The sequence below is a fragment of the Amblyomma maculatum genome, chromosome 5 (genome assembly GCF_055883805.1).
Source record: "Amblyomma maculatum isolate TAMU_Amacu chromosome 5, ASM5588380v1, whole genome shotgun sequence".
NCBI lineage: Eukaryota > Metazoa > Arthropoda > Arachnida > Ixodida > Ixodidae > Amblyomma > Amblyomma maculatum.
In genome coordinates, this window is record NC_139348.1 from 28,288,152 (window position 1) to 28,314,167 (window position 26,016).

General features: G+C 47.0%; 1 protein-coding gene across 2 annotated transcripts; it reads right to left on the reverse strand.

Moving 5' to 3' along the window:
• Positions 1-17,735: 17,735 nt before the first annotated feature.
• On the reverse strand, positions 17,736-21,431 carry LOC146187909 (uncharacterized). 2 transcript variants are annotated; one of them, XM_084603552.1, is made up of 4 exons: positions 19,531-21,431; positions 19,104-19,464; positions 18,545-19,034; positions 17,736-18,474 (listed from the first exon to the last, which is right to left on the reverse strand). In XM_084603552.1, the coding sequence occupies exons 1-4, from the start codon at positions 21,322-21,324 to the stop codon at positions 17,844-17,846; spliced, it is 3,276 nt and encodes a 1,091-aa protein (XP_084459678.1). In that variant the 5' UTR covers positions 21,325-21,431; the 3' UTR covers positions 17,736-17,843. The 2 variants fall into 2 exon arrangements, with proteins under 2 accessions (XP_084459678.1, XP_084459677.1); XM_084603551.1 differs by having other exon boundaries at positions 18,545-19,464.
• Positions 21,432-26,016: the final 4,585 nt, after the last annotated feature.

Below are 26,016 nucleotides of genomic sequence, written 5' to 3' on the forward strand. Positions count from 1 at the left end.
GTTTATATCTATCTTTTTAACCTGTACGCAGTCCAGAAAATTCCTACAGCCTTGTCACAAACTGGAAATGATTCAGTTAAGTGAAACCAATTGCTGGGCTAGTTGGTGCGTTTCACAGAAAAGGAAAAATTCACAGCGCTAGCAAGTACGCACTCATAGACACACATAGAGTAGACGCCGACTCCAACTTTTTTTTTTTGAAACGACAGTCAAATGAAACGTGTTTTTTTTTAGGAAGTTCGGAGTCAGCGCCTGTCCTGTGTGTGTCTATTTGTGAGTGTGTGTTTTTTAGCGCTGTGAACCTTCCCTTTTCTGGAAATGATTGTACAAAATATCCATCCCAAAACTTATATGTGTGTTTATATCTATCTGTTTAACCTGTACGCAGTCCAGAAAATTCCTACAGCCTTGTCACAAACTGGAAATGATTCAGTTAAGTGAAACCAATTGCTGGGCTAGTTGGTGCGTTTCACAGAAAAGGAAAAATTCACAGCGCTAGCAAGTACGCACTCATAGACACACATAGAGTAGACGCCGACTCCAACTTTTTTTTTTTGAAACGACAGTCAAATGAAACGTGTTTTTTTTTAGGAAGTTCGGAGTCAGCGCCTGTCCTGTGTGTGTCTATTTGTGAGTGTGTGTTTTTTAGCGCTGTGAACCTTCCCTTTTCTGGAAATGATTGTACAAAATATCCATCCCAAAACTTATATGTGTGTTTATATCTATCTGTTTAACCTGTACGCAGTCCAGAAAATTCCTACAGCCTTGTCACAAACTGGAAATGATTCAGTTAAGTGAAACCAATTGCTGGGCTAGTTGGTGCGTTTCACAGAAAAGGAAAAATTCACAGCGCTAGCAAGTACGCACTCATAGACACACATAGAGTAGACGCCGACTCCAACTTTTTTTTTTTTGAAACGACAGTCAAATGAAACGTGTTTTTTTTTAGGAAGTTCGGAGTCAGCGCCTGTCCTGTGTGTGTCTATTTGTGAGTGTGTGTTTTTTAGCGCTGTGAACCTTCCCTTTTCTGGAAATGATTGTACAAAATATCCATCCCAAAACTTATATGTGTGTTTATATCTATCTTTTTAACCTGTACGCAGTCCAGAAAATTCCTACAGCCTTGTCACAAACTGGAAATGATTCAGTTAAGTGAAACCAATTGCTGGGCTAGTTGGTGCGTTTCACAGAAAAGGAAAAATTCACAGCGCTAGCAAGTACGCACTCATAGACACACATAGAGTAGACGCCGACTCCAACTTTTTTTTTTTTGAAACGACAGTCAAATGAAACGTGTTTTTTTTTAGGAAGTTCGGAGTCAGCGCCTGTCCTGTGTGTGTCTATTTGTGAGTGTGTGTTTTTTAGCGCTGTGAACCTTCCCTTTTCTGGAAATGATTGTACAAAATATCCATCCCAAAACTTATATGTGTGTTTATATCTATCTGTTTAACCTGTACGCAGTCCAGAAAATTCCTACAGCCTTGTCACAAACTGGAAATGATTCAGTTAAGTGAAACCAATTGCTGGGCTAGTTGGTGCGTTTCACAGAAAAGGAAAAATTCACAGCGCTAGCAAGTACGCACTCATAGACACACATAGAGTAGACGCCGATTCCAACTTTTTTTTTTTTGAAACGACAGTCAAATGAAACGTGTTTTTTTTTAGGAAGTTCGGAGTCAGCGCCTGTCCTGTGTGTGTCTATTTGTGAGTGTGTGTTTTTTAGCGCTGTGAACCTTCCCTTTTCTGGAAATGATTGTACAAAATATCCATCCCAAAACTTATATGTGTGTTTATATCTATCTTTTTAACCTGTACGCAGTCCAGAAAATTCCTACAGCCTTGTCACAAACTGGAAATGATTCAGTTAAGTGAAACCAATTGCTGGGCTAGTTGGTGCGTTTCACAGAAAAGGAAAAATTCACAGCGCTAGCAAGTACGCACTCATAGACACACATAGAATAGACGCCAACTCCAACTTTTTTTTTTTTTTGAAACGACAGTCAAATGAAACGTGTTTTTTTTAGGAAGTTCGGAGTCAGCGCCTGTCCTGTGTGTGTCTATTTGTGAGTGTGTGTTTTTTAGCGCTGTGAACCTTCCCTTTTCTGGACATGATTGTACAAAATATCCATCCCAAAACTTATATGTGTGTTTATATCTATCTTTTTAACCTGTACGCAGTCCAGAAAATTCCTACAGCCTTGTCACAAACTGGAAATGATTCAGTTAAGTGAAACCAATTGCTGGGCTAGTTGGTGCGTTTCACAGAAAAGGAAAAATTCACAGCGCTAGCAAGTACGCACTCATAGACACACATAGAGTAGACGCCGATTCCAACTTTTTTTTTTTTTGAAACGACAGTCAAATGAAACGTGTTTTTTTTTAGGAAGTTCGGAGTCAGCGCCTGTCCTGTGTGTGTCTATTTGTGAGTGTGTGTTTTTTAGCGCTGTGAACCTTCCCTTTTCTGGAAATGATTGTACAAAATATCCATCCCAAAACTTATATGTGTGTTTATATCTATCTTTTTAACCTGTACGCAGTCCAGAAAATTCCTACAGCCTTGTCACAAACTGGAAATGATTCAGTTAAGTGAAACCAATTGCTGGGCTAGTTGGTGCGTTTCACAGAAAAGGAAAAATTCACAGCGCTAGCAAGTACGCACTCATAGACACACATAGAGTAGACGCCGACTCCAACTTTTTTTTTTTTTTGAAACGACAGTCAAATGAAACGTGTTTTTTTTTAGGAAGTTCGGAGTCAGCGCCTGTCCTGTGTGTGTCTATTTGTGAGTGTGTGTTTTTTAGCGCTGTGAACCTTCCCTTTTCTGGACATGATTGTACAAAATATCCATCCCAAAACTTATATGTGTGTTTATATCTATCTTTTTAACCTGTACGCAGTCCAGAAAATTCCTACAGCCTTGTCACAAACTGGAAATGATTCAGTTAAGTGAAACCAATTGCTGGGCTAGTTGGTGCGTTTCACAGAAAAGGAAAAATTCACAGCGCTAGCAAGTACGCACTCATAGACACACATAGAGTAGACGCCGACTCCAACTTTTTTTTTTTTTTGAAACGACAGTCAAATGAAACGTGTTTTTTTTTAGGAAGTTCGGAGTCAGCGCCTGTCCTGTGTGTGTCTATTTGTGAGTGTGTGTTTTTTAGCGCTGTGAACCTTCCCTTTTCTGGACATGATTGTACAAAATATCCATCCCAAAACTTATATGTGTGTTTATATCTATCTTTTTAACCTGTACGCAGTCCAGAAAATTCCTACAGCCTTGTCACAAACTGGAAATGATTCAGTTAAGTGAAACCAATTGCTGGGCTAGTTGGTGCGTTTCACAGAAAAGGAAAAATTCACAGCGCTAGCAAGTACGCACTCATAGACACACATAGAGTAGACGCCGACTCCAACTTTTTTTTTTTTTTGAAACGACAGTCAAATGAAACGTGTTTTTTTTTAGGAAGTTCGGAGTCAGCGCCTGTCCTGTGTGTGTCTATTTGTGAGTGTGTGTTTTTTAGCGCTGTGAACCTTCCCTTTTCTGGACATGATTGTACAAAATATCCATCCCAAAACTTATATGTGTGTTTATATCTATCTTTTTAACCTGTACGCAGTCCAGAAAATTCCTACAGCCTTGTCACAAACTGGAAATGATTCAGTTAAGTGAAACCAATTGCTGGGCTAGTTGGTGCGTTTCACAGAAAAGGAAAAATTCACAGCGCTAGCAAGTACGCACTCATAGACACACATAGAGTAGACGCCGACTCCAACTTTTTTTTTTTTTGAAACGACAGTCAAATGAAACGTGTTTTTTTTTAGGAAGTTCGGAGTCAGCGCCTGTCCTGTGTGTGTCTATTTGTGAGTGTGTGTTTTTTAGCGCTGTGAACCTTCCCTTTTCTGGAAATGATTGTACAAAATATCCATCCCAAAACTTATATGTGTGTTTATATCTATCTTTTTAACCTGTACGCAGTCCAGAAAATTCCTACAGCCTTGTCACAAACTGGAAATGATTCAGTTAAGTGAAACCAATTGCTGGGCTAGTTGGTGCGTTTCACAGAAAAGGAAAAATTCACAGCGCTAGCAAGTACGCACTCATAGACACACATAGAGTAGACGCCGATTCCAACTTTTTTTTTTTTTGAAACGACAGTCAAATGAAACGTGTTTTTTTTAGGAAGTTCGGAGTCAGCGCCTGTCCTGTGTGTGTCTATTTGTGAGTGTGTGTTTTGTAGCGCTGTGAACCTTCCCTTTTCTGGAAATGATTGTACAAAATATCCATCCCAAAACTTATATGTGTGTTTATATCTATCTTTTTAACCTGTACGCAGTCCAGAAAATTCCTACAGCCTTGTCACAAACTGGAAATGATTCAGTTAAGTGAAACCAATTGCTGGGCTAGTTGGTGCGTTTCACAGAAAAGGAAAAATTCACAGCGCTAGCAAGTACGCACTCATAGACACACATAGAGTAGACGCCGACTCCAACTTTTTTTTTTTTGAAACGACAGTCAAATGAAACGTGTTTTTTTTAGGAAGTTCGGAGTCAGCGCCTGTCCTGTGTGTGTCTATTTGTGAGTGTGTGTTTTGTAGCGCTGTGAACCTTCCCTTTTCTGGAAATGATTGTACAAAATATCCATCCCAAAACTTATATGTGTGTTTATATCTATCTTTTTAACCTGTACGCAGTCCAGAAAATTCCTACAGCCTTGTCACAAACTGGAAATGATTCAGTTAAGTGAAACCAATTGCTGGGCTAGTTGGTGCGTTTCACAGAAAAGGAAAAATTCACAGCGCTAGCAAGTACGCACTCATAGACACACATAGAGTAGACGCCGACTCCAACTTTTTTTTTTTTGAAACGACAGTCAAATGAAACGTGTTTTTTTTTAGGAAGTTCGGAGTCAGCGCCTGTCCTGTGTGTGTCTATTTGTGAGTGTGTGTTTTGTAGCGCTGTGAACCTTCCCTTTTCTGGAAATGATTGTACAAAATATCCATCCCAAAACTTATATGTGTGTTTATATCTATCTTTTTAACCTGTACGCAGTCCAGAAAATTCCTACAGCCTTGTCACAAACTGGAAATGATTCAGTTAAGTGAAACCAATTGCTGGGCTAGTTGGTGCGTTTCACAGAAAAGGAAAAATTCACAGCGCTAGCAAGTACGCACTCATAGACACACATAGAGTAGACGCCGACTCCAACTTTTTTTTTTTTTGAAACGACAGTCAAATGAAACGTGTTTTTTTTAGGAAGTTCGGAGTCAGCGCCTGTCCTGTGTGTGTCTATTTGTGAGTGTGTGTTTTGTAGCGCTGTGAACCTTCCCTTTTCTGGAAATGATTGTACAAAATATCCATCCCAAAACTTATATGTTTGTTTATATCTATCTTTTTGGAAGAAGCTTCGTTTTGGTGAAAGGCACTTACTAGCTTAGCATCTGGTGTTACTTGATTAAATCATTTCCAGTTTGCGACAAGGTTGGAGGAAGTTTTTGAACTGCATACAGATCTTTTCCTTTTTTTAAGAAGTTTCATTTTGGTGTCCTTTCGAAGCAGAATATGGAGTCAGCGCCTTTCGTGTGTGTGTGTATTTGTGAGTGTCTATTTGTTAGCGCTGTGAATCTCTCCTTTTCTGGAAATTATTCTATAAAATATCCATCCCAAAATGTACATCTGCGTATCTATATTTACTTTTAAAATTTCATTTTGTTAAAGGAACCAACTAGCCTAGCAATTGTTTTTACATGACTAAATCATTTCCAGTTCACGACAAGGTGGAGCAATTTTTTGAACTGCATATAGAATTCTTTTTGTTTTCAATGAAGTATCATTGTGGTGTTTCGAAAAAAAAAAGATATTCAGTGCCTGTCCTATGTGTGTGTATTTGTCAGCGCTGTAAATCTCTTCTTTTCTGGAAATGATTGTATAAAATACCCATCCCAAAAATTTTTATCTGTGTGTGGTATCATAATTCTATGAATGTTGCTTTGTGTTTAGCAAAAACAAAACAGCCTGTAAATCTGAAAGCACCTGAATATATGAAATAAAGCTAATAATTTTCAGTGGAATTTAGGCGGGTTCAATAAACTGCGGACTTCATTATTTGAAAGACAAAAAATCAATTTGATAAGTTCTAAGTCTTTATTGCTCCCTTTTATTGTCATTGAAGAAGTAGTTTGAAAATATGTCAATTCTGTAATAGTTGCAGATCACTTTGTTACTGAATGGTGGAACTTTTGCCTCTGCATGGTTGTGAAAAAATTGAAAGCCACATTTCCAGGTGAGGCCAGTAAGTACAAAATTTGTTATAAATTCATCTATGAAGTTCTAATTTCGTTACTTTCAATGTTGCATTTTTGGACATCTACCCAGCATTGGAGCGCGTCCGAATGACCCCTGATGACGCCGACGCAATATATGCCGGGGTTGAAGATATCAAGGTCGAATGCTGGACGTCATCGTGGGACTCACACATGCCATTGAGAGCTACTGGATATTTAATGTCAGGCATTCAACGCACAACGAAAACGTTTGCGCAGTGCTAGAGCATTTATGCAGCCTAAGAAGCTCATCGCCACTATGTCCATTAGCTCTCAGGGCGATTTCTGCCATTCAAAAGGGCATAGCCACACTGTCATTAAATACGAATAAAGTGAGTATTTGTTGTCCGGAAATTTTGTCGTCATCATTGCTTGAAGACTGGTGCGAACAAGGTAAAATTAGTTAGCATTTTGTTTGTAGATCAGCTCAATGTTGCACCGAACTTGAAGCCAATTACAATTCACCCCATATTACGAATAATACAATTATTTTTATTTACCAAATCTTTATTAAGGTATTCAATATTTTCAGAAATAATTTACCTATCGATGCATATATTGGCTCCATAATTTAATACTACCAGTTGCGAGGGTCAAATTGGCTTCGCAGTGTTGGAAAACTAAACAGTTTTGTGCTCAGACTTGTCAGGGAGCACAATTGGTTTTAAATTGGCCTTCCGGTCAGTAGCATGCGCGTGGTTGCTCCTGAGAGCCCGGTATCAAGTTATTGCTGGTGATAGGCGGCTGCATGAAACTCACCATAAATCAGACAAATGGTGGGCCTCTTTGGCACAGCTCAGCATTTAAAGTGTGTGCCCAGTAGTGTAGTACATAAATATACCCGAACAAATGAAGCCACGTGCGCACAAACTGGTTACAGAAACAGCAGCGAACAGGCCAACGAAAGCATTCGGAGTTATACCTAGAGCAGACGCCTTGTAGCAGACGACACTGACAAGAGCTCACCTGTGAAAGTCCAGCGGGAAGCGGTGCAGCTTGACACCGACGGTACTGTCCGTGCTGTCGCAATGTGCCACGGCGCATCGTTTCTTCACATGCCGCAAGCTCATCTTGAAATAAAGCGCTAAGCGCTTCAAAAGAACAGCGCAAAGCGTGCAAGCACGGAAAAAGACGTCGCACTGGCCGCACGTCGAAGGAAACGACAAAACCGAGAGAACTGCCGCAGCGGTGCGGCGGGGTGCAAATTTTACACAACGGTTAAACAGAAGCCACGCGCAAGTACCAAGGTAGCAAGGACGACGAACACTTCTCAAAAGGGCCATTTCGAGACCGGCGAGCTAAATTTATAAGCTTTACCAGGAGGAGGAGGAGGAGGAGGAGAAAACTTTATTGAGGAGAATTTGGAGAGTTCTTTCTTCGTGGGAGTTCGCTTCTCCTCAAGCCGCCCCAGGGGTGGTCATCGCTCGATGGCGCTCGACGACCTCCTTGGCCCAAGCCGTGATTGCGTTTTGCCGGCTTGGATCAGAGCTAAGCAATGCGGCCTCCCACTGTTCCGAATTGGTAATCTGCAGGCCCTCCGGCGGATGCATGCTTTCACATTTAAACATGATGTGTTCGAGATCTGCCCTCTGGTCACCGCAAAGTGAACATGAGGGGCTGTATTCGCCTGGATACCATTGTGCTAGCTTATACGGATTAAAGTACATATTTGTTTGAAGTTTTCTAAGTAGTGTTTATTGTGATTTGTTGAGTGTATAGTGGGCCTCCGGATATTTCAGTCTGTTGTTTTTACACCAAGTCGTAATTCCTCTGTAAGTAGGGTCTCTCTCGCGAGCCGATCTTAGTTCGGGGTAACGCACCTCCCGGCCTACGACGAATCCTCGGGCATACTGGTGCGCCGCCTCGTTTCCAGGATGACCCGCGTGTGCGGGGACCCACAAAATTTTAATCGAACGTGCGTTTTTAGAGTAATCAAAAAAATTCAAAATTTTGGCTGCTGGTTGATGGATTCTACCTTTTGCGAAATTTCTAATGGCTGTTTTTGAGTCGCTAAAAATGTATTTAGAGTCCGTCGTGACAATCGCCAGAGCTACAGCCACCTCTTCTGCCTCCTCTGGCGTTCGTACTTCGTTTATCGTCGCTGAATTTTGTAAGCGATACTTGTGATCGACTAGTGCCAGGGCATAGGCTCTCTTATGCCCGTATTCTGCTGCGTCCACATGTTTCTTTTACAGATCGTTATGGAGCACGCGAATAAGGGCGCCTTGAGAACAGGATTAAGTTTCCGGGGATGGCGTTGCATTAGTCAGATTGGGTTAGCGGAAGACTAGAAGGCCGAGCGCGCTCGTCGTGCGTAGATGCACGGCTCAGATTTCGACAAATCGTTGCGGAAGCGATTAGTGTGTGTGTGCGAACGTGTGCCGCCTGACGCTTGTTACACTGTTTCTTTTACAGATCGTTAATGAGCACGGGAATAAGGGCGCCTTGAGAACAGGATTAAGTTTCCGGGGATGGCGTTGCATTAGTCAGATTGGGTTAGCGGAAGACTAGAAGGCCGAGCGCGCTCGTCGTGCGTAGATGCACGGCTCAGATTTCGACAAATCGTTGCGGAAGCGATTAGTGTGTGTGTGCGAACGTGTGCCGCCTGACGCTTGTTACAATGTTTCTTTTACAGATCGTTAATGAGCACGGGAATAAGGGCGCCTTGAGAACAGGATTAAGTTTCCGGGGATGGCGTTGCATTAGTCAGATTGCGTTACCGGAAGACTAGAAGGCCGAGCGCGTTCGTCGTGCGTAGATAGATGCACGGCTCAGATTTCGACAAATCGTTGCGGAAGCGATTAGTGTGTGTGCGCGCATGTGTGCCGCCTGATGTTTGTTACAATGTTTCTTTTACAGATCGTTATGGAGCACGCAAATATTGCCCCCCGACTACGTGTTTGGACTTGTCGGGCCGAGAGGGCGCCTTGAGAACAGGATTAAGTTTCCGGGGAAGGGTTGCATTAGTCAAATTGCGTTACCGGAAGACTAGAAGGCCGAGCGCGTTCGTCGTGCTGCGTCGCTGAACACAAGGCGGATGGGGGCGAAGGCTTGGCCCAAAAACGGTCTAGCGCGACAGCAGCACAGCCACTTTAGGGGGGGGGGGGGGGGGGCGAAGCATTTAGATGATGAAATTCAAGAACATAAATAAAAACGCTATAAAACAACGTAAAGAAATAAATATTTAATGCCACGTTTTATAAAACAGGGTCACGAAGAGTCGGACAAAGTCGGACATTACGCCGCATTTTTAATTTTTTTCAACGTTCTTGTTACGCCCCCTGTTGATGAGTGTGCGGTGCATTTTTGCAGCTTGACTTTGCAGGGCTTGTTTCGGCACCCGGCCACAGTGGCCGCGGGAGCTCACGAATAGGTTTCTTATCGCCAGTCTCGAAATGCCCCTATTGCGAAGTTTTCGTCGCCCTTGCGCGTCGCTTCTCTGTCACCGTTTTGTAAAATTTGCACCCCGCGGCACCGCTGCGGCAGTTCTCTCGGTTTTGTCGTTTCCTACGACGTGCGGCCAGTGCGAAGTCTTTTTCCGTCTTTGCACACTTCGCGCTGTTCTTTTGAAGTGCTTAGCGCTTTATTTCAAGATGAGCCTGGAGAAGAAGACACCATGGCAGCTGCGAGACTTGTGGGTTTGTTCCAAGCACTTCGAACCGTCTGCGTAACTGTCGTCAAAAAGAATGCGACCCATGTTGATGCGCCTACTTATGTCATGTTATGTTTGCCTCAATTGAAGCTGTCCTAGCACTGTCTTCTATGCTTTTCAATTTCCTACCTGGCAACGTTCGTGGAACTGCAGGGCTTTTTTCTATCCGCACTGTGACCATTGAGATGAATAGTCAGCTTAAAGAAACTACTGCTTGAGCTGCCTGTGACGCGTATTTGTTGTTGGTGTGCTTTATCACTGTATTTGTTTGTTTGCTGTAATAAACCATGAATATGAAAACCATACTTGCCGTACACTCTTAGAAAAAAGTTTAGTAAGAAGCTAGTAAATGCAGCAGTTACTAACTTCGAATAGGTTTTACTACCTTTTTACTAACCTTGAACTAACTCGCAACTTTTTTAGGTAGTAACGGCTCCCATTACTAACAAGTGAGTTTCTGTTAGTAGTTTTGACGAGTTAAGTGCTAGAATCCCTGGGCAACTTTACCATAGTATCTTGCTAGCGTAACTTTACCAATATTTTAAGAAAGTCATGGTTTGGCTGTTCTTGCCAGTCATACATTAAAACTTATTCCGGAATTAACGAGATACATTACTTTCAATCATTTAATGGCGTCCGTTTTATTTTTTTAAGTCTAGTTTTTGTGCACTCTTCAAGCTAAAGAAAAAACATTACAGAATTGGAGTTTTCTTGCCCCATGCGAGCTCCTGACAGCGTAATGCGGTGACGAAAAAAGTCAGAGCGACACTTAGCTCTTTCAGGAAAAGCCTGCAGTATAGTGAACTGGGATGCTTTGTGAGAACGACCTGCAGTCAGTCACGGACAAACGCTCAAGTGCGGATGGCGTCATTTTAGAAGCAACACTTTTTTAACAAAATTGAAAATAATTTGTATTCACGTTGCATAGCACAAGGTTTTTGCGTCTACTGCTGTTGTTTTGTTCATCTTAACATTGTGCTTTCCACCAGTGCAACAGAAATGCACAACGGCCAGAAATCAATACCATTCCACCTCGCATGTAGTTGCCTGCAAACAACACTTATTCCATTTTCTCTACGTACGGTCCAAACATCAACATCCTGTAAACACACACACATGCACGCACACGCACACACGCACGCATGCACGCGCGCACGCACACACGCACACACAGACACACACGCACACACACACGCACACACACACACACACAAAAAGAAAAAAAGGTGCCGGGAGGAATGCGCGTGGGCTGGACGGCTGGCAGGGGCTGTACCGTCGACATTTGATCCAGGCATCCAAACGTGCCGGCGCTGCAGGTGGCCGAAGTTCGGCGGACGGTAGACGCCGAAATATGAAACGGTTTCACGCGCGGCTATAAAAAGAACAGTGGGGCGATGGCTAATACTCGGGCATATTCTTCTCTCACTTTACGCATGCTTTCCGCTGTGTGAAACTGCGCGCTGTGGACGGGAGCGTCATCGTTGTGCTGCTAGAATATTGGTTGTCGAGTCTCGCACTTTCGTAAATGTCTGCGTGTCCTGGTCCACATATCAAAGTTCATGAGCACCATCGGAAAGTCCACACATCAAGCACCACGTAAATGTTGCTCTTGCAGACATCGACTCCAGGATCCCATCGTTTTTGACAGCAGCGCCGCCGCTCGTTTGCCGCGCATTGGGCCAGCATTGACATGTCAGACCGGCTTATTTTCATTCGTTCTGCTTCGACTCGTGTTCGCCGTCTGTCACCGATACTGATTTTGGCGGGAAGAGTGAAATTCAAACTTTTGCTGACATTTTTGTTATTTGTCGGGAACATATAACTTGGTCACAAACTTACTTCAAGACCGTATAAGCTGAGTTTTTCTGCTTTGTTTTGCGTATAATTATTGGATCCTAGTGCATCTGCTCGAGCTACGCGGGTATTTAGAAATATGTTTCTGTAATCTGTACGCAGTCCAAAAAATTCCTACAGCCTTGTCACAAACTGGAAATGATTTAGTGAAGTGAAACCAATTGCTGGGCTAGTTTGTGCATTTCACAGAAAAGGAAAGATTCACAGCGCTAGCAAGTACGCACTAATAGACACACAAAGAATAGACGCCGACTCCAACTTTCTTTTTTCATTTTCAAAACGACAGCAAAATGAAACGTATGTATTTTTGTTTTGTTTTTTAAAAGAAGTTTGGAGTTAGCGCGTGTCCTGTGTGTGTCTATTTGTGAGTATGTATATTTTAGCGCTGTGAACCTTCCATTTTCTGGAAATGATTGCATAAAATATCCATCCCAAAATTTATATCTGTGTGTTTATATCTATCTTTTTGGGAGAAGCTTTGTTTTGGTGAAAGGCACTTACTAGCTTAGCATCTGGTGTTACTTGACTAAATAATTTCCAGTTTGCGACAAGGTTGTAGGAAGTTTTTGAACTGCATACAGATCTTTTCTTTTTTTTTAAGACGTTTCATTTTGGTGTCCTTTCGAAACAGAAGATGGAGTCAGCGCCTTTCTTATGTGTGTGTATTTGTGAGTGTCTATTTGTTAGCGCTGTGAATCTCTCCTTCTCTGGAAATTATTCTATAAAATATCCATCCCAAAATGTATATCTCCGAATCTATATTTATTGTTTTTTAATTTCATTTTGTGAAATGAACCAACTAGCGTAGCAATTGTTTTTACATGACTAAATCATTTCCAGTTCACGTCAAGGTGTAGCAATTTTTTGAACTGCATATAAAATGCTTTTTTTTTAAAGAAGTTTCATTGTGGTCTTTCGAAAAAAAAAAGATATTCAGTGCCTGTCCTATGTATGTGTATTTGTCAGCGCTGAAAATCTGTTGTTTTCTGGAAATGATTGTATAAAATACCCATCCCAAAAATATTTATCTGTGTGTGGTATCATAATTCTATGAATGTTGTTTTGTGTTCAGCAAAAACAAAACAGCCTGTAAATCTGAAAACACAGTAATATATGAAATAAAGGTAATATTTTTCAGTGGAATTTAGGCGTGTTCAATAAACTGCGCACTTCATTATTTGAGAGAAACAAAAAATGAATTTCATAAGTTCTAAGTCTTTATTGCTCCCTTTTATTGTCATTGAAGAGGTGATTTTAATATATGTGAATTGTGTAATACTTGGAGATCACTTTGCTACTGAATGGTGGAACTTTTGCCTCTGCATGGTTGTGAAAGAATTGAAAGCCACATTTCCGGGTGAGGCCAGTAAGTATAAATTTGTTATAAATTAATTTATCAAGTTCTAATTTCATTACTTTCAATGTTCCAATTTAGGTCATCTACCCAGCTTTTGAGCTCGTCCGGATGAACCCTGATGACGCTGACGCAATATATGCTGGGTTTGAAGATATCAAGATCGAATGTTGGACGTCATCGTGGGACTCACGCATGCCATTGAGAGCTACTGGATATTAAATGTCAAGCATTCAACGCGCAACGAAATCGTTTGCGCAGTGCTAGAGCATTTATGCAGCCTAAGAAGCTCATCGCCACTATGCCCATTAGCTCTCAGGGCGATTTCTGCCATTAAAAAGGGCATAGCCACACTGTCTTTAAATACGAATAAAGTTAGTATTTGTTGTCCCGAAATTTTGTCGTCATCATTGCTTGAAGACTGGTGCGAACAAGGTAAAATTAGTTAGCATCTTGTTTGTAGATCAGCTCAATGTTGCACCGAACTTGAAGCCAATTACAATTCACCCCATATTACGAATAATACAATTATTTTTATTTACCAAATCTTTATTACGGTATTCAATATTTTCAGAAATAATTTACCTATCGATGCATATATTGGCTCCATACAGGTAGCAACTGATACCAGGTTTCTGCCGCAGTAAGCACTAGTACCTATGTAGTGAGAACCTCTAGGCCAGGTAGTATTTTATACTAAAGAAAAGGTTGCACATTATACTACCTTTTCAATGGTAACCCATAATAAGAACTAGGTATATGTTGCAATAAGCACTACGTCCTATGTAGTAAGAATCTCTAGGTGCGGTAGTAGTGCGTACTACCTAGAAGGTAGTATATTCCACTACCCATCAATGGCAAACTATAATGCACGAAGGTGTTGGTGTTCACTAACCTACTACTAACTGCCGATAGTACTGTTCACTACCTTCCTGAGATAGTAAATTTGACTAGCTGTATTTTTACTACCTCGAGTTACTAAGAAGGTAGTGATCTATGTGACAAGTGAAAGGTTAGTAGTAACTTAGTGAATTCACCAACCTTTTTTTTAAGAGTGTACACCAAGGTTTCCACTACGAATGATGCATGATTGCATTCTTAGCCAGCCAAGGTAAGCCAGCGTCTGAAAGTGTTGCTGCCTTTCTATGCTGCCTTCTTTGCGAGTCACTTTCATTGGGTTCCGAATTGCACATTAGCAAGGTCATAACTAGCAGGACCTCGAGCACATTTGACTGGCAAAGGTTGGTGCGCACTGAAAGGCAACCTTCATGAGATACCGGCTTGAAAATGCGGGTTCTACAAAAAGACCACTTTAAAATTCGCGCTAAAAACATACCTAGCGTGACGTCATTCAACGTCACCCATACGTAGTTGCTCCCCGATATGGCGGTGCCAATTAGCCGCCTTTTTTTTGGACCAATGGGCATCTATGGAGCCTTCGCTATAAGCACAGGATTCAGTTTCCCGGGGAGGCGTCACGGGAGGCGTTGCATTAGTCGGATGCGTTAGCGGAAGGACTAGCACATATAATGAAGGCTAATCTGACAACGGTACAATTCTGCTTCTGTCGTCGTACTAGTGCCACCCACAGCAATGGTTGGGCAAAAAGCAGACAAGTTGCTCTTTGAGCGATTAACTGCATTCGTCAAATCTACCGATTTTGTGATGTGCGGCGGACCGTACAGGTGCTGGTTAGTAACGTCGGACTGGAACAGAACAATTGTGGACCACTTGCTGTACTTTGGAGGCCTGGAAGTACGCTGTCACCCGGAACGTGGCACCGTTGGACTGTATGCCACTTCCAAATACTTCGACACCTACATCTGCGGCTCGTCGTCGAAGATGGTGTGGGAGAACGAAGGTGACCAGCTAGAAGTGCCCACAGACTTGCTGCAAAGCATCGTGGGATATCACCACTGCTGTGACACCTTCGAACTGGGTGATAATCAAGCTCCATGGAGCCGCGTTCTCCAGGTCTTCAAAGACTGCACCACCAGTAAAGGTTCCCCTACAACCGAAGATCGCCTGACATCAATGTGGCGCTATCTATTCGCGTGCCGACAAAGAAGACTGCACAGATTCTGCGCGGATCTGGCGGGGAGTGAGGCACTAGCGAGAGCACTGGATCACATAATTGCCCAAGACCTCCGGGTTATCGGCTCTCTCCAGTGCCTTGAGTTGGCCGGTGTCCCCGACCTAGAAGAGACACCGGTAGCCCATCTTTCCAGCGGCTCCATTAAGACCCTGCGGCTGAAAGGCGTGAAATTCTCTCCGGGGAAACACACACTGCCGCGACTGCTGTCGTTGGAGAGTTTGGAACTGCAAATAAAACCCGCGCTAGATCCAGCTCTTGTGGAGAGGATTGCCCGCGGAGAGGACCTGCCAGCCTTGCGACACTTCTCCATCGACAGTGCACGGTTCAAGCCAGATCACTGGGCGCGTCTTTTGACAGCCTGTTCGTCTCGCACCGAGTGTTTGCGCATTACTGTCATCAACACCAAGCCGTCTGGCCAGATCGAGGCCTTATGCGAAAGCTTGGCCAACTTCAACGAGGAGCATCGCAACAACTTCGAAGAGCGAGGCGTTATTTCCATCGCGCCACCGCTCGTCTCGTTGGAGGTTGCCCACCGAACGCCTCTCCGCTTCTCGTGGGATGTATACAGGGCCTTATATTCTACCATATACACCTTCCAGCAGTCGGCCAAGAACATCGGTATCTGGCCGGACGGCAAGGAGGAAGATAGCTATATCATCCGTCCTAGCTGCAAACACTCTGGCGAATGGAAAACCGTGCACTGCGTCGGATCTCTCATGGGCATTTCAATATCAAGAGACGCAGTCGACTGTGAACTTCGTTGCCGCGCCCAAGTGTCTTACGCCATTTCCATCTCCGTGGCCATGGAAAGTGAGATTCCCGACGGCTGCAACACCATCTGCAGCCTAGAAGCCATCCAGACAGCCTCCGGCTCGAGAAACATCAGCGAGGTTAGGCTCGGCGACATGCGGCTGACGGCAAATCACGTATCTCGCCTTTGCGACGTGCTCGATGCCCAGCCTAACCTTCGCGTCTTTGAACTCGCCGGGTGTCTGGCCGCCGGGGGTCTCACGGACCTACTCGAGAACCTTGGAACGCGACAACACAAAATGGACTTTGTCGGCATCGTCGGTGAAGACTCCCTGAAACTGTTACGGGCTTCCTGGAGCCGCAGCCTACCGTATCTCGTGCCATTGCTTCGAGACACGTGCAATTCTTTTACGGGAGCTGTGGTGGCTACCGCCCGCGCACACAAGCTTTTGCGGGATGCCTTGTCACAGCGGAAGACCCCGTTTGGAACGCTGCGACTTCAGGAGTGGTTATCGCCTACCCTGTGTCTACGGTATGGGCCCGTAATGTTAAACCACCTTGGACGACGTGCTGGGAGTCCTCAAGCGACGCTGGAGCGAATAGTGGGCAACCCGTCGTGCTGCAACGACGACGATGTCCAGGATGTGCTCGCTGCCTGCTTTGCGTCGCCGGCTGTGTTCGACGCTGGCGTCTGCTCTGTGTGCTGGGACGTATTCGACAATCTGGCAATTACAGATGCTGAGCGTAATCTGGTTGGCACTCAGTGGACGCTTGTATATTTCAAAGAGCGTTCCTTTGTGTTCAAGCCAGAGCGCGGCTGCACTGAAGTTGCCTTGCCGAATATGCAATCTGCATTTACGTTCTGGTGCCTTGGCAGCAGCGGCAACCCATTATCTAAATTGGCAGAATCTGACAATTTGGAACCACTATTTGAAACCCCTGAAGTCGCAGAGTTTGTAATGAAAGATATAAGCGAATCCTTTATTATGGATATTATGAAAGAAAATTGGGATGTGGACGTTTGAAACTTTGAAACTATTCGGTATGATATTGTAAACCAAGACGAAGCGTTTAGCCCACTAGTCGACGATGAAAATGCCGATTTCAGTATTATGTTTACGTTAAAAGAAAATCAGTAGAACCACTTGGGCTCAATAGTTGGACATAGGTGCTGTATTCCACGTGTCTCAAAGTATAGTTTGCAATTATGTCATGTATTGCAGTGTCTCAAAGTATAGTTTGGAATTATGTGCTGTATTCCAGTGTCTCAAAGTATAGTTTGAAATTATGTGCTGTACTCCAGTGTCTCATAGTATAGTTTGGAAGTACGTGCTGTAGTCCAAGTGTCTCAAAGTATGTATGCCACCAATGTGTCTCGGGACAGCTTGTACGAAGGGAATGTCATTCTTATACAAGCTGTTTCTTTCATTACGTCGACAGAGAGCTCCTATACAAGCTTCGGTTTGGCATTGTTTAAGGTGTTTATACAGCGGCCTACGTTCACAAGGAGCTCCTTATACAAGCTTCATTGTTTAAGATCCTTTTAGTTGCCTTATACAAGCTTTCTGTGATCTTATTGAAAGTGTAAATATATGGTGTTATTGAATAACGACGTTACATTACTCTATATACGTGTTATGTGTACATGCAAGTTTCGCTACCGCGCAACGTGGCAAACAACGGCAATGTAGGGGACACATACAATCTTTATTGGTCATATTGGCAGTCGCGAGGATGCAGGACACTACTATACTGGTGATAAATTATGGACGAGAACATTTGTACACTGACCTGGCTGTGGTTCCCGATGCTGCTACTTCACGAAAGTGGCTTTCGTGACTTTTTATGTGAGGGTTTAGGTGAGGATTTACGACTATAGGATGTTGGATCCTCATTTCGTTGCGAACAGACAGACTCGAGCCATTCAACAGCCCAGAGAGCTTCCTGACCGTTTCCACTACCACTCCCGCTACTGCCTTCGACAGTTGTGGCGGGACGGAAGAGGGTACTGAGACAGCGAAGGCCCGCGTTGAGGCCGCGCTTGAAATGTGTTGCCTCACATGAAATTATGGCATTAGACAGTGAACGGGGACATATACTGTTGGTTACGACGTCCGTGTGTGCATCTGGACTCCCATCCAATATGCGAAAGACAAACATGGGCTCTACTCCTTTCGGGAGCTTTGGTTCTACTTGGATTTGCGTGTCACCTGTCACCTCGACCACGGGCGCTACGCAGAACACAATGTGCATTTTGCCACGCTGGTGATGTCCGCCACTTGACAATAGCACGGACTCGGCGTCGTGTGTCTGCTGCTGAAATTGCTGTGACTGTCGGTGATTGAGGTGCTGCTGCTGCTGTTGCTGCGGCTGCTGCTGGGATTGTTGAGCTGGGGACGACGGTGCACTGCCGGGTGATGTTGCGGTGTCGATCATGGTGATCTTGAAACTGTGCGGGACAGAAAGAGAGAGAGAGGTATCACTACAGTTATCAATGCCGCACACGCTCACCTACTTACCGCTTTGGTTGATGATGTGCCGTGGCAGGGGTAGCTCCCGTGCTCGATTCTGCCAAGGTGTGGTAGCGCAGCAAGATCCGGCACGAATCGTGCAGCGCTCGTACTTGGTGTCGCGCGCCCCAGAATACGAAGCAGCAGCGAGTGTCTCCCACCGACGCCGCCGTTGCAAAGTATTCGATGGCGCTGTAGAAGACCGAAACCAGGATCCGCTGCAGTCCCGGCAGGCCGCTGGTCCCCACGCCAGTGCTGCATGCAGGTAGAAATAGTGCGGGGTTCATGAAGCGAGTGTTGCAACGTTCGTTGGCAGCAGCAAAGTCGTTGGTATTGAAGAGCTCGTGCCAGGCAACGCAATCGCTCGGGTGCAAGTCGTAATAGGGTGCCTCTGCAAACGTGGGCAAAGGTCCGTCCCGACCGATCTGCTGCTGGGGCTCCTCTGCCTGGGTAGGCCTCAGCACCGTGCCGTCGTCGAGCACCACCGACGCCGGTTCCACTGCGTGGTAGGCGCGCTGCTCGATACAGGTGCGCATCAAATAGTACATGCACTCGGCTCCCTTCTTACAGGCAAGCCACATGCGCAGCCCATAGTGCAAAGCCCTCGAGACGCCGGGCATCCACTTGGCATCCATGTCCCCGACGAGAGACGCCACGCACGCGTCTCCCGTCAGAAAGGGGAGCAGTAAGACACGGCCCAAGGCAAAGCCCATGTCCTGCCGCACGCGCAAAGCATACACGTATCTCCAGTGCTCGCCAGGAAACTGGTTTGCCACGAGCAAGGTGGGAGTACGATGGTTGGCCTGCACAATGGGGTGGGCGTTGTGTGGGTCGAGAAACGTGTATCCCGGTTCGCCATGTGCAAAAGCTCCGTCGAACCAGTTACGCAGTGCATCCATGGCGGCTCGTCTGTTCCTGATTCCCCGGCTCTGGAAATACAAACACACATATATATAACAATGATCGTTGGTTGAAAGCGCAAACACCAAACTTACCACGGCGTAGGCAAATATGTGTTCGTACAATTCGGGGCCGGATCCCTCGATGTTGACGTTGGCACAGGAAAGCATGCTGGTGGCAAACACGAGAAGCGCCAGCATGGTGTCGTGAGGCGGCACGGGCACGCTGCGCTGTGTGTCAGGATTCACATATTCGCCTAGGGCGCACACTTTGGGTTGCGGCAACATGTCGCGCAGCTCGCCCGTGTACGCGTCGCGCCAGCTGTGACTCATCATTGAGCGCAGAGCTTGCGTCATGGCTTTGTCGGCGTGGGATGTGGAAGCATCGGCGAACCGGACCCGTTGCCTCTGTTGCTCGAGCTTCTTTCGTCGTCTCTGGGAAAGCATTCTAGCTCTGCGTCTCCGTTTCCCCGCGCCGATCCCGGAACCGTCGCTAGCTGCACTGCCGTCGTCGCTCGTGGTTGTAGTAGTGACCGCTTCGTAGTCCTCCTCGTCGTCTTGTGACGACATGGATTCCAATTCATCAGTGCGAAAATATTCATCTATCGCCTCCGGCGTTCCCACCCCGAGCAACCGTCGTTTACGCGCCGGGCGTTCGGGCCGCCGTGCTTTTGGGGGCGACGACGGCTCGGGTGCCGCGGGCAGCTCGTCGCTTGTATTATTGATGGGTGGTGTAGGCGGTATGACTTGACCGCAACAAATGTCATCTTGGGTGAATTGTGCGGGCTCGGGCTGTCGGGGCTGAGGCTGTCGCTGAGATTGTTGTGACTGCTGCTGCTGACGAGGTTGTTGCTGTTGTGACTGCTGCTGCTGCTGCTGCTGCTGCTGCTGTCGCTGAGATTGTTGCGGCTGCTGCTGCTGCTGCTGCTGCTGCTGCCGAGGTTGTTGCTGTTGCTGCTCGGCTTGCTGTTCTTGGGGTTGCTCTTCCAGTGCGGATGCTTTCTCGACCAACTCCTCTGACGGCGGGGACGGCGAAGGCCGCCGCCGAGCTGTCGACATAGTCAATATCTTGGGCACTTGGAAGCGTTGCTCCGGCAGCTGCTTCGAAGGTGACAAGCGTGCAATGCGCTGTTTCTTGAAAGGCAGAACAACCGGATCGATTATGGCGCTCGCCGTTGCGTCGCCTTTGTGTTGTTGGGCGCCGATCTTGCCTCGCGCTACCGCGTCTATCGTCCTCATTAGGCGAGTCCTCTTTTCAGGAGAAGTAGTTACTAATACTCCGCTTAGGTCCGCGTTTCCTTGTCGTGGCGGCGTCACCAGCGGTACTCTGTTCATGCTCATGGATGTGCGCTTAAGGCTAGATACGCGACACGACTGCTTGGGGGGCGTCTGTCCAATGTCGTTAATTCGCACGACGAGCTGTTTGCCTTCGGATACTGCGGCGCGTTCAGTAATACTGTCACACGGCTCCTCGTCTGGCGTCATGGCAATGGCAGTAGCGGCACTCGTAGTTTCTTCGCCTAACGATACAATGTCCTCGTCGAAGAGTATTTCTTCGGTGGCGGTGGCGCGCAGTCCTAGCGAGGTTAGAAGCATGCCATCCGCCGCCGCCACAGCGCCGCTAGCGCGCCCTTTCTCGTTTTTTCGTTTCTGCTCGCGCTGCTGCTGCCGTTGCTCGGCCCCGTCACGAGTACTCATGGCGGCAGTGGCGGCGGCAGCGGCGCCAGCAAAATTGCTACAGCCAGGGGCGGCGCTGTTACCGACGCCATTTCTTCCGGGAGCATCACCCCCGTTTTTACTGTCACGGACACTTTTCGCGTGCTGTTGTTTTTGCGTGCTTATAGCCAACAGTTGCTCACCCACTAGTCGCTCAATTTCCATCCTTTCCATGGCGTCGTTCAGGCAGCCACACACGCGCACACACAAACACCCATCCAAGCTGCGTCGAGCAGCCGACTACTACGCACCGGAGAATTGTTGCAGCCTCCGTGCGCAACCGCTCTCCTCGCTCTCACAATCTTCCCCCTCTTCGAGCAGCCGCTGCGACTGGCTAACACAACTACGCCCTCCTCCCCTTCGACCGAGAGTGCGCAATTGGATTTTCTGGCGGGGATGTTCCCTAGAAAGAGGGCCACTCGCTCGCCGCTTGCCGCTGGTCGGTACCCAATAAAAAGAGGGCCACTCGCTCGCCGCTTGCCGCTGGTCGGTACCCAACTCTGCGGGAGCAGCTGTAGGGAAGCGAGCAAACAAAATGGAAGACACATTGTTTCAAACATAACTTATACTTTACTATGTACACTGTCTCTTAATGTTACCCCTACCATTTTTTGTTCCGTAGCTCTCTGGGTTGTCCTCAACTTAAGTAGAACTCTCTTGGTTAGCCTCCACGTTTCAGCCCCATAGGTCAGTACAGGCAAGATGCAACTGTTGTATACATTCCTCTTGAGCCATACCGGTAAGCTGCTAGTCATAACCTGCGAGTGCTTGCCAATACGCTCCATCCCAATCTTATTCTTGTTATTTCTTTTTCATGGTCCGGATCAGCGGTTACTACCTGTCCTAAGTAGACATATTCGCCTACTAATTCCATTATTGCGCTACCTAATGTAAACTGCTGTTCCTGCTCGAGGCTGTTGAACATTACCTTAGTCTTCTGCATATTGATTTTCAAGCCTACCTTTCTACTCTTTCTGTCTAGGTCATCAATCATTATTTGCAGTTCATCTCCCGAGTTGCTTAGCAAGGCAATGTCCTCTAAACAAGCTGTGAATAGTACTGGGGAGATTGTGTCTTCTTGCCTAACACCTTTCTTTAATGGGAATTTGGTTACTTTCTTTATGCAGAGAACTATGGTTGCTGTGCAGCCACTATATATATCTTCCAACAATTTCACGTACAGCTCGTCTACCCCCTTATATCGCAATGCCTGCATCACCGCCGAGGTTTCAACTGAGTCAAATGCTTTTTCGTAATCAATGAATGCTATGTATAAGGGCTGGTTATATACCGAGCATTTCTCTATCACCTGATTGATGGTATGGATATGATCGATAGTAGAGTACCGTTTCCGAAACCCTGCTTGATCCTTTGCTTGATTGCAGTCTACGGTTGTCCTGATGCTATTAGTCTATTCCTATTCTTGTGTCTGTCTGATTCGCCGCCGTGTTTGGAAGACCCGCTGTTCTTGGAACACCCGGTGTCTTTGGGATGGCTGCTGCGCTTGAGATTCTTGCGATGGCCGGAGGAGCCGCCGCGCTTGGGATGGCCGGTGTAGCGGCTGCGCCTGGAAATGTGCTTGAGATGCCCGGGTGTTTAGAATGCCCGGTAAATGATGCGGTGCCACGAATATTGCGACTGGCACCATTGCCATGACTTGTACTGCTTGGGGGGCGCTTGAGATTCTTGCGATGGCCGGGGGAGCCGCCGCGCTTGGGATGGCCGGTGTAGATCCTTTGCTTGATTGCAGTCTAAGGTTGTCCTGATTCTATTAGTCTATTCCTGTTCTTGTGTCTATCTGATTAGCCGCCGTGCTTGGAAGACTTGCTGTGCTTGGAAGACCCGCTGTGCCTGGAAGACCCGCTGTGCCTGGAAGACCCGCTGTGCCTGGAAGACCCGCTGTGCCTGGAAGACCCGCTGTGCCTGGAAGACCCGCTGTGCCTGGAATACCCGCTGTGCCTGGAAGACCCGCTGTGCTTGGAAGACCCGCTGTGCCTGGAAGACCCGTTGTCCTTGGGATGGCTGCTGCGCTTGAGATTCTTGCGATGGCCGGGGTGTTTAGAACGCCCGGTAAATGATCCGGTGCCAGGAATATTGCCACTGGCACCATTGCTATGACTTGTACTGCTTGGGGGGGGACATACCTCTGTACTGTTAGGCGAGGCGGCACGGGAGCTGCCGTCTTTTGCAGGTGCTTTTCGGGTGCTACCACTGCCGCCGTCACTGCAGATGCTGTTCGTAGTGCCCGAAGCTGCTGCTCCGACACTGTGGCATTCGACAAATAGTTCGTCGTCAGTGACGTTTTCGTAGTCGGCGTTGCACAGGACATCCCTGGCCGCCCTTGCCGACGGGGAACAGATGAAAGAGGCGTTTCTGGGCAACGCGGAACCCCTGGAATCTCCAAGTCTGGGACGAAAGTCCGCGAGCCCTCCGGAAAATGGGAAACGTACCTCGCTTTCCGTTTCTTTATCGGCAAATGGTCCCCCGCCAGGGAAGATTCCTTCAAACGTCGGCGACGCGTTTCCCCTGCCGTGCTGGCAATCGGCACGAAATTTTCCCCAGGCGACAGGCCCATGGTTACCAGCGACGACGTCTGCAGCGGCTGCCGGCTGTTCAAGCGGAGATGAAACGGGCTTTGCGGCGCTGGAAGCGGCGGCGTCGGCTTGTATGCAGATAGTGGCGAGGGCCGTTCGTGTCCTACCGGAGAGCTCGGTGCCCGTCGCCCGTGATTGGTCCGTCGAACCGCTAGGGGCATCCGCAGCAGCCACCAAGCACTCCAGTGCTATCGCGTCGGCCTCCCTTCCTGTCGGCGACGGCGGGGAAGCCGGGCTGCGTTGGCCGCCATTATTGTCATCGCGTTGCTGTTCTGGAGACATCCCGAAGATGTATTCAACGAAGTCCAGCAAATTGCCGCTCTGCAGACACTGCAAGCAACAATACCATGTATCGGTGACTATGCTGAAAGCACGTCAGGACGCCCATGGATAGTACAAGACAACAATCCTACGTGGCAAGAGCCCACGTCTATGTCTCCCGCGAGCCATCGTCCATTCCCACAAAGCAACAGCATCTGTCCAAGACTACGGCCAGTGTCTAAGCAATACAAGGCAAGAGCCAGCGTCTATTCCATTCCCACAAGTCATGCCTACGTGAATACAAGGCAACAACGGCAACAAATCTGTCCTGCACTTCAATATCTATAAGGAATTGCTATCTCCTACAAGACAACGGCGATACGTGCTACCTACAAGGGTCGCCTGCATCGATGCTAAGAGCAAGGCTATCCGCGCCTCAATTTCACACACACATGGAATAAATATTGAAATAAAACACATCACATGGAAATAAATATTGAAATAGAACACACCACAAGGAAATAAATATGGAAATGAAACACATCACATGGAAATACATATGGAAATGAAACACATCACATGGAAATATATATTGACAAGGAAATAAATATGGAAATGAAACACATCACATGGAAATATATATTGAAATGAAACACATACACACTTGTCATGTGGAAACAATAAAGATGTAGTGCTCCTGAATAAACATGGGATTCGCGCAATCCCAGAGGAACGAATAAAAAGAGCGCTCACCCGCATCATGATCTCCTCCGTTTGCCAGTGTAGTGGCTCTAGCTGCTGGTGCTGCTGCGGCAGCGAATTCTGGAACTCACCGTACGACACCAGCGGGTCCTGCTTATCTTGCAGCATCAGCGGGTCCGTGGGATGCTCGGCGTACGGCATAGCGATGGGCAGCGGGTCCTGCTCAGCTTGCACCATCAGCCGGTCCTGCTCAGCTTGCAGCATCAGCGGGTCCGTGGCAAGGTCGGCGTGCGGCATGGCGATGGGCAGCGGGTCCTGCTCAGCTTGCACCATCAGCCGGTCCTGCTCAGCTTGCAGCATCAGCGGGTCCGTGGCAAGGTCGGCGTGCGGCATAGCGATGGGCAGCGGGTCCATGGGCTGCGTGGACTGCGACAGCGGCTCCTCGGGCGTGGTCGGTTGCGACATCGGCTCCCCCAGAGACGCGGGTAGCGCTTGCGACGACAGCTCGGGTTGCACGAAATACTGAGGCTGTTGGGCGGCAAAAATTTCGATTTGAGGTTGATACAGCGCCTGCTGCTGCAACAGCGCCTGTATCTGGCACTGCTGCTGCAACACCAGAGCCTGCATCTCTTTTTGCTGCCGCAACAGACTCTGTATATCGAGCTCGCCTGCGTGCTGCGCCGAAACTTCGGGCGCCGTCGTCGTCTCCGGGGCCTGCGCCGCTTGCTGCGGCGCCGATGTCTCCGGGGCGTGCGATGGTGGTGGTGCCCAAGCCGCTTGCTGCAACTGCTGACCCAGTTGTGGCGTCATTAGAACGCCGTGAACGGCCGTGAACACGCCGCCGCCCGAGTGGTATACGAATGTTCCATATTGCGCACCGGGCGCAGAAATTTGGTTGTCGGTCGGGGACACTACTGTTGCACAAAACATATTATTAAGGGAGGTGTCGGCGGTCGGGGACACTACTGTTGCACAAGACATATTATTAAGGGGGGTGTAGGCGGTCGGGGGTGCGTGAAATACATTATTGTGGCTACATTCTTGGCTGGTGGTCGGGGGCAAATTGCTCACAGCGTAAAACGGCTCCGGCACTTTCAAAGTTTCGGACACAGAGCATGGCAGTGAATAATCGAACATTACCGAATAGTTCCCAACGGGTTGCGAGTCGTCGGCCATGCTCGGGCGACAAGCAGCAACTCCCTACGCGACGACGAGTGCCTTCTTATATCCACTCCCCGTGTACCACTACGGCAATAAGTCTGCGTTGGGTGACGTGGTTCGAAAAAGTGAAACTGTGGTACCCGTCTTA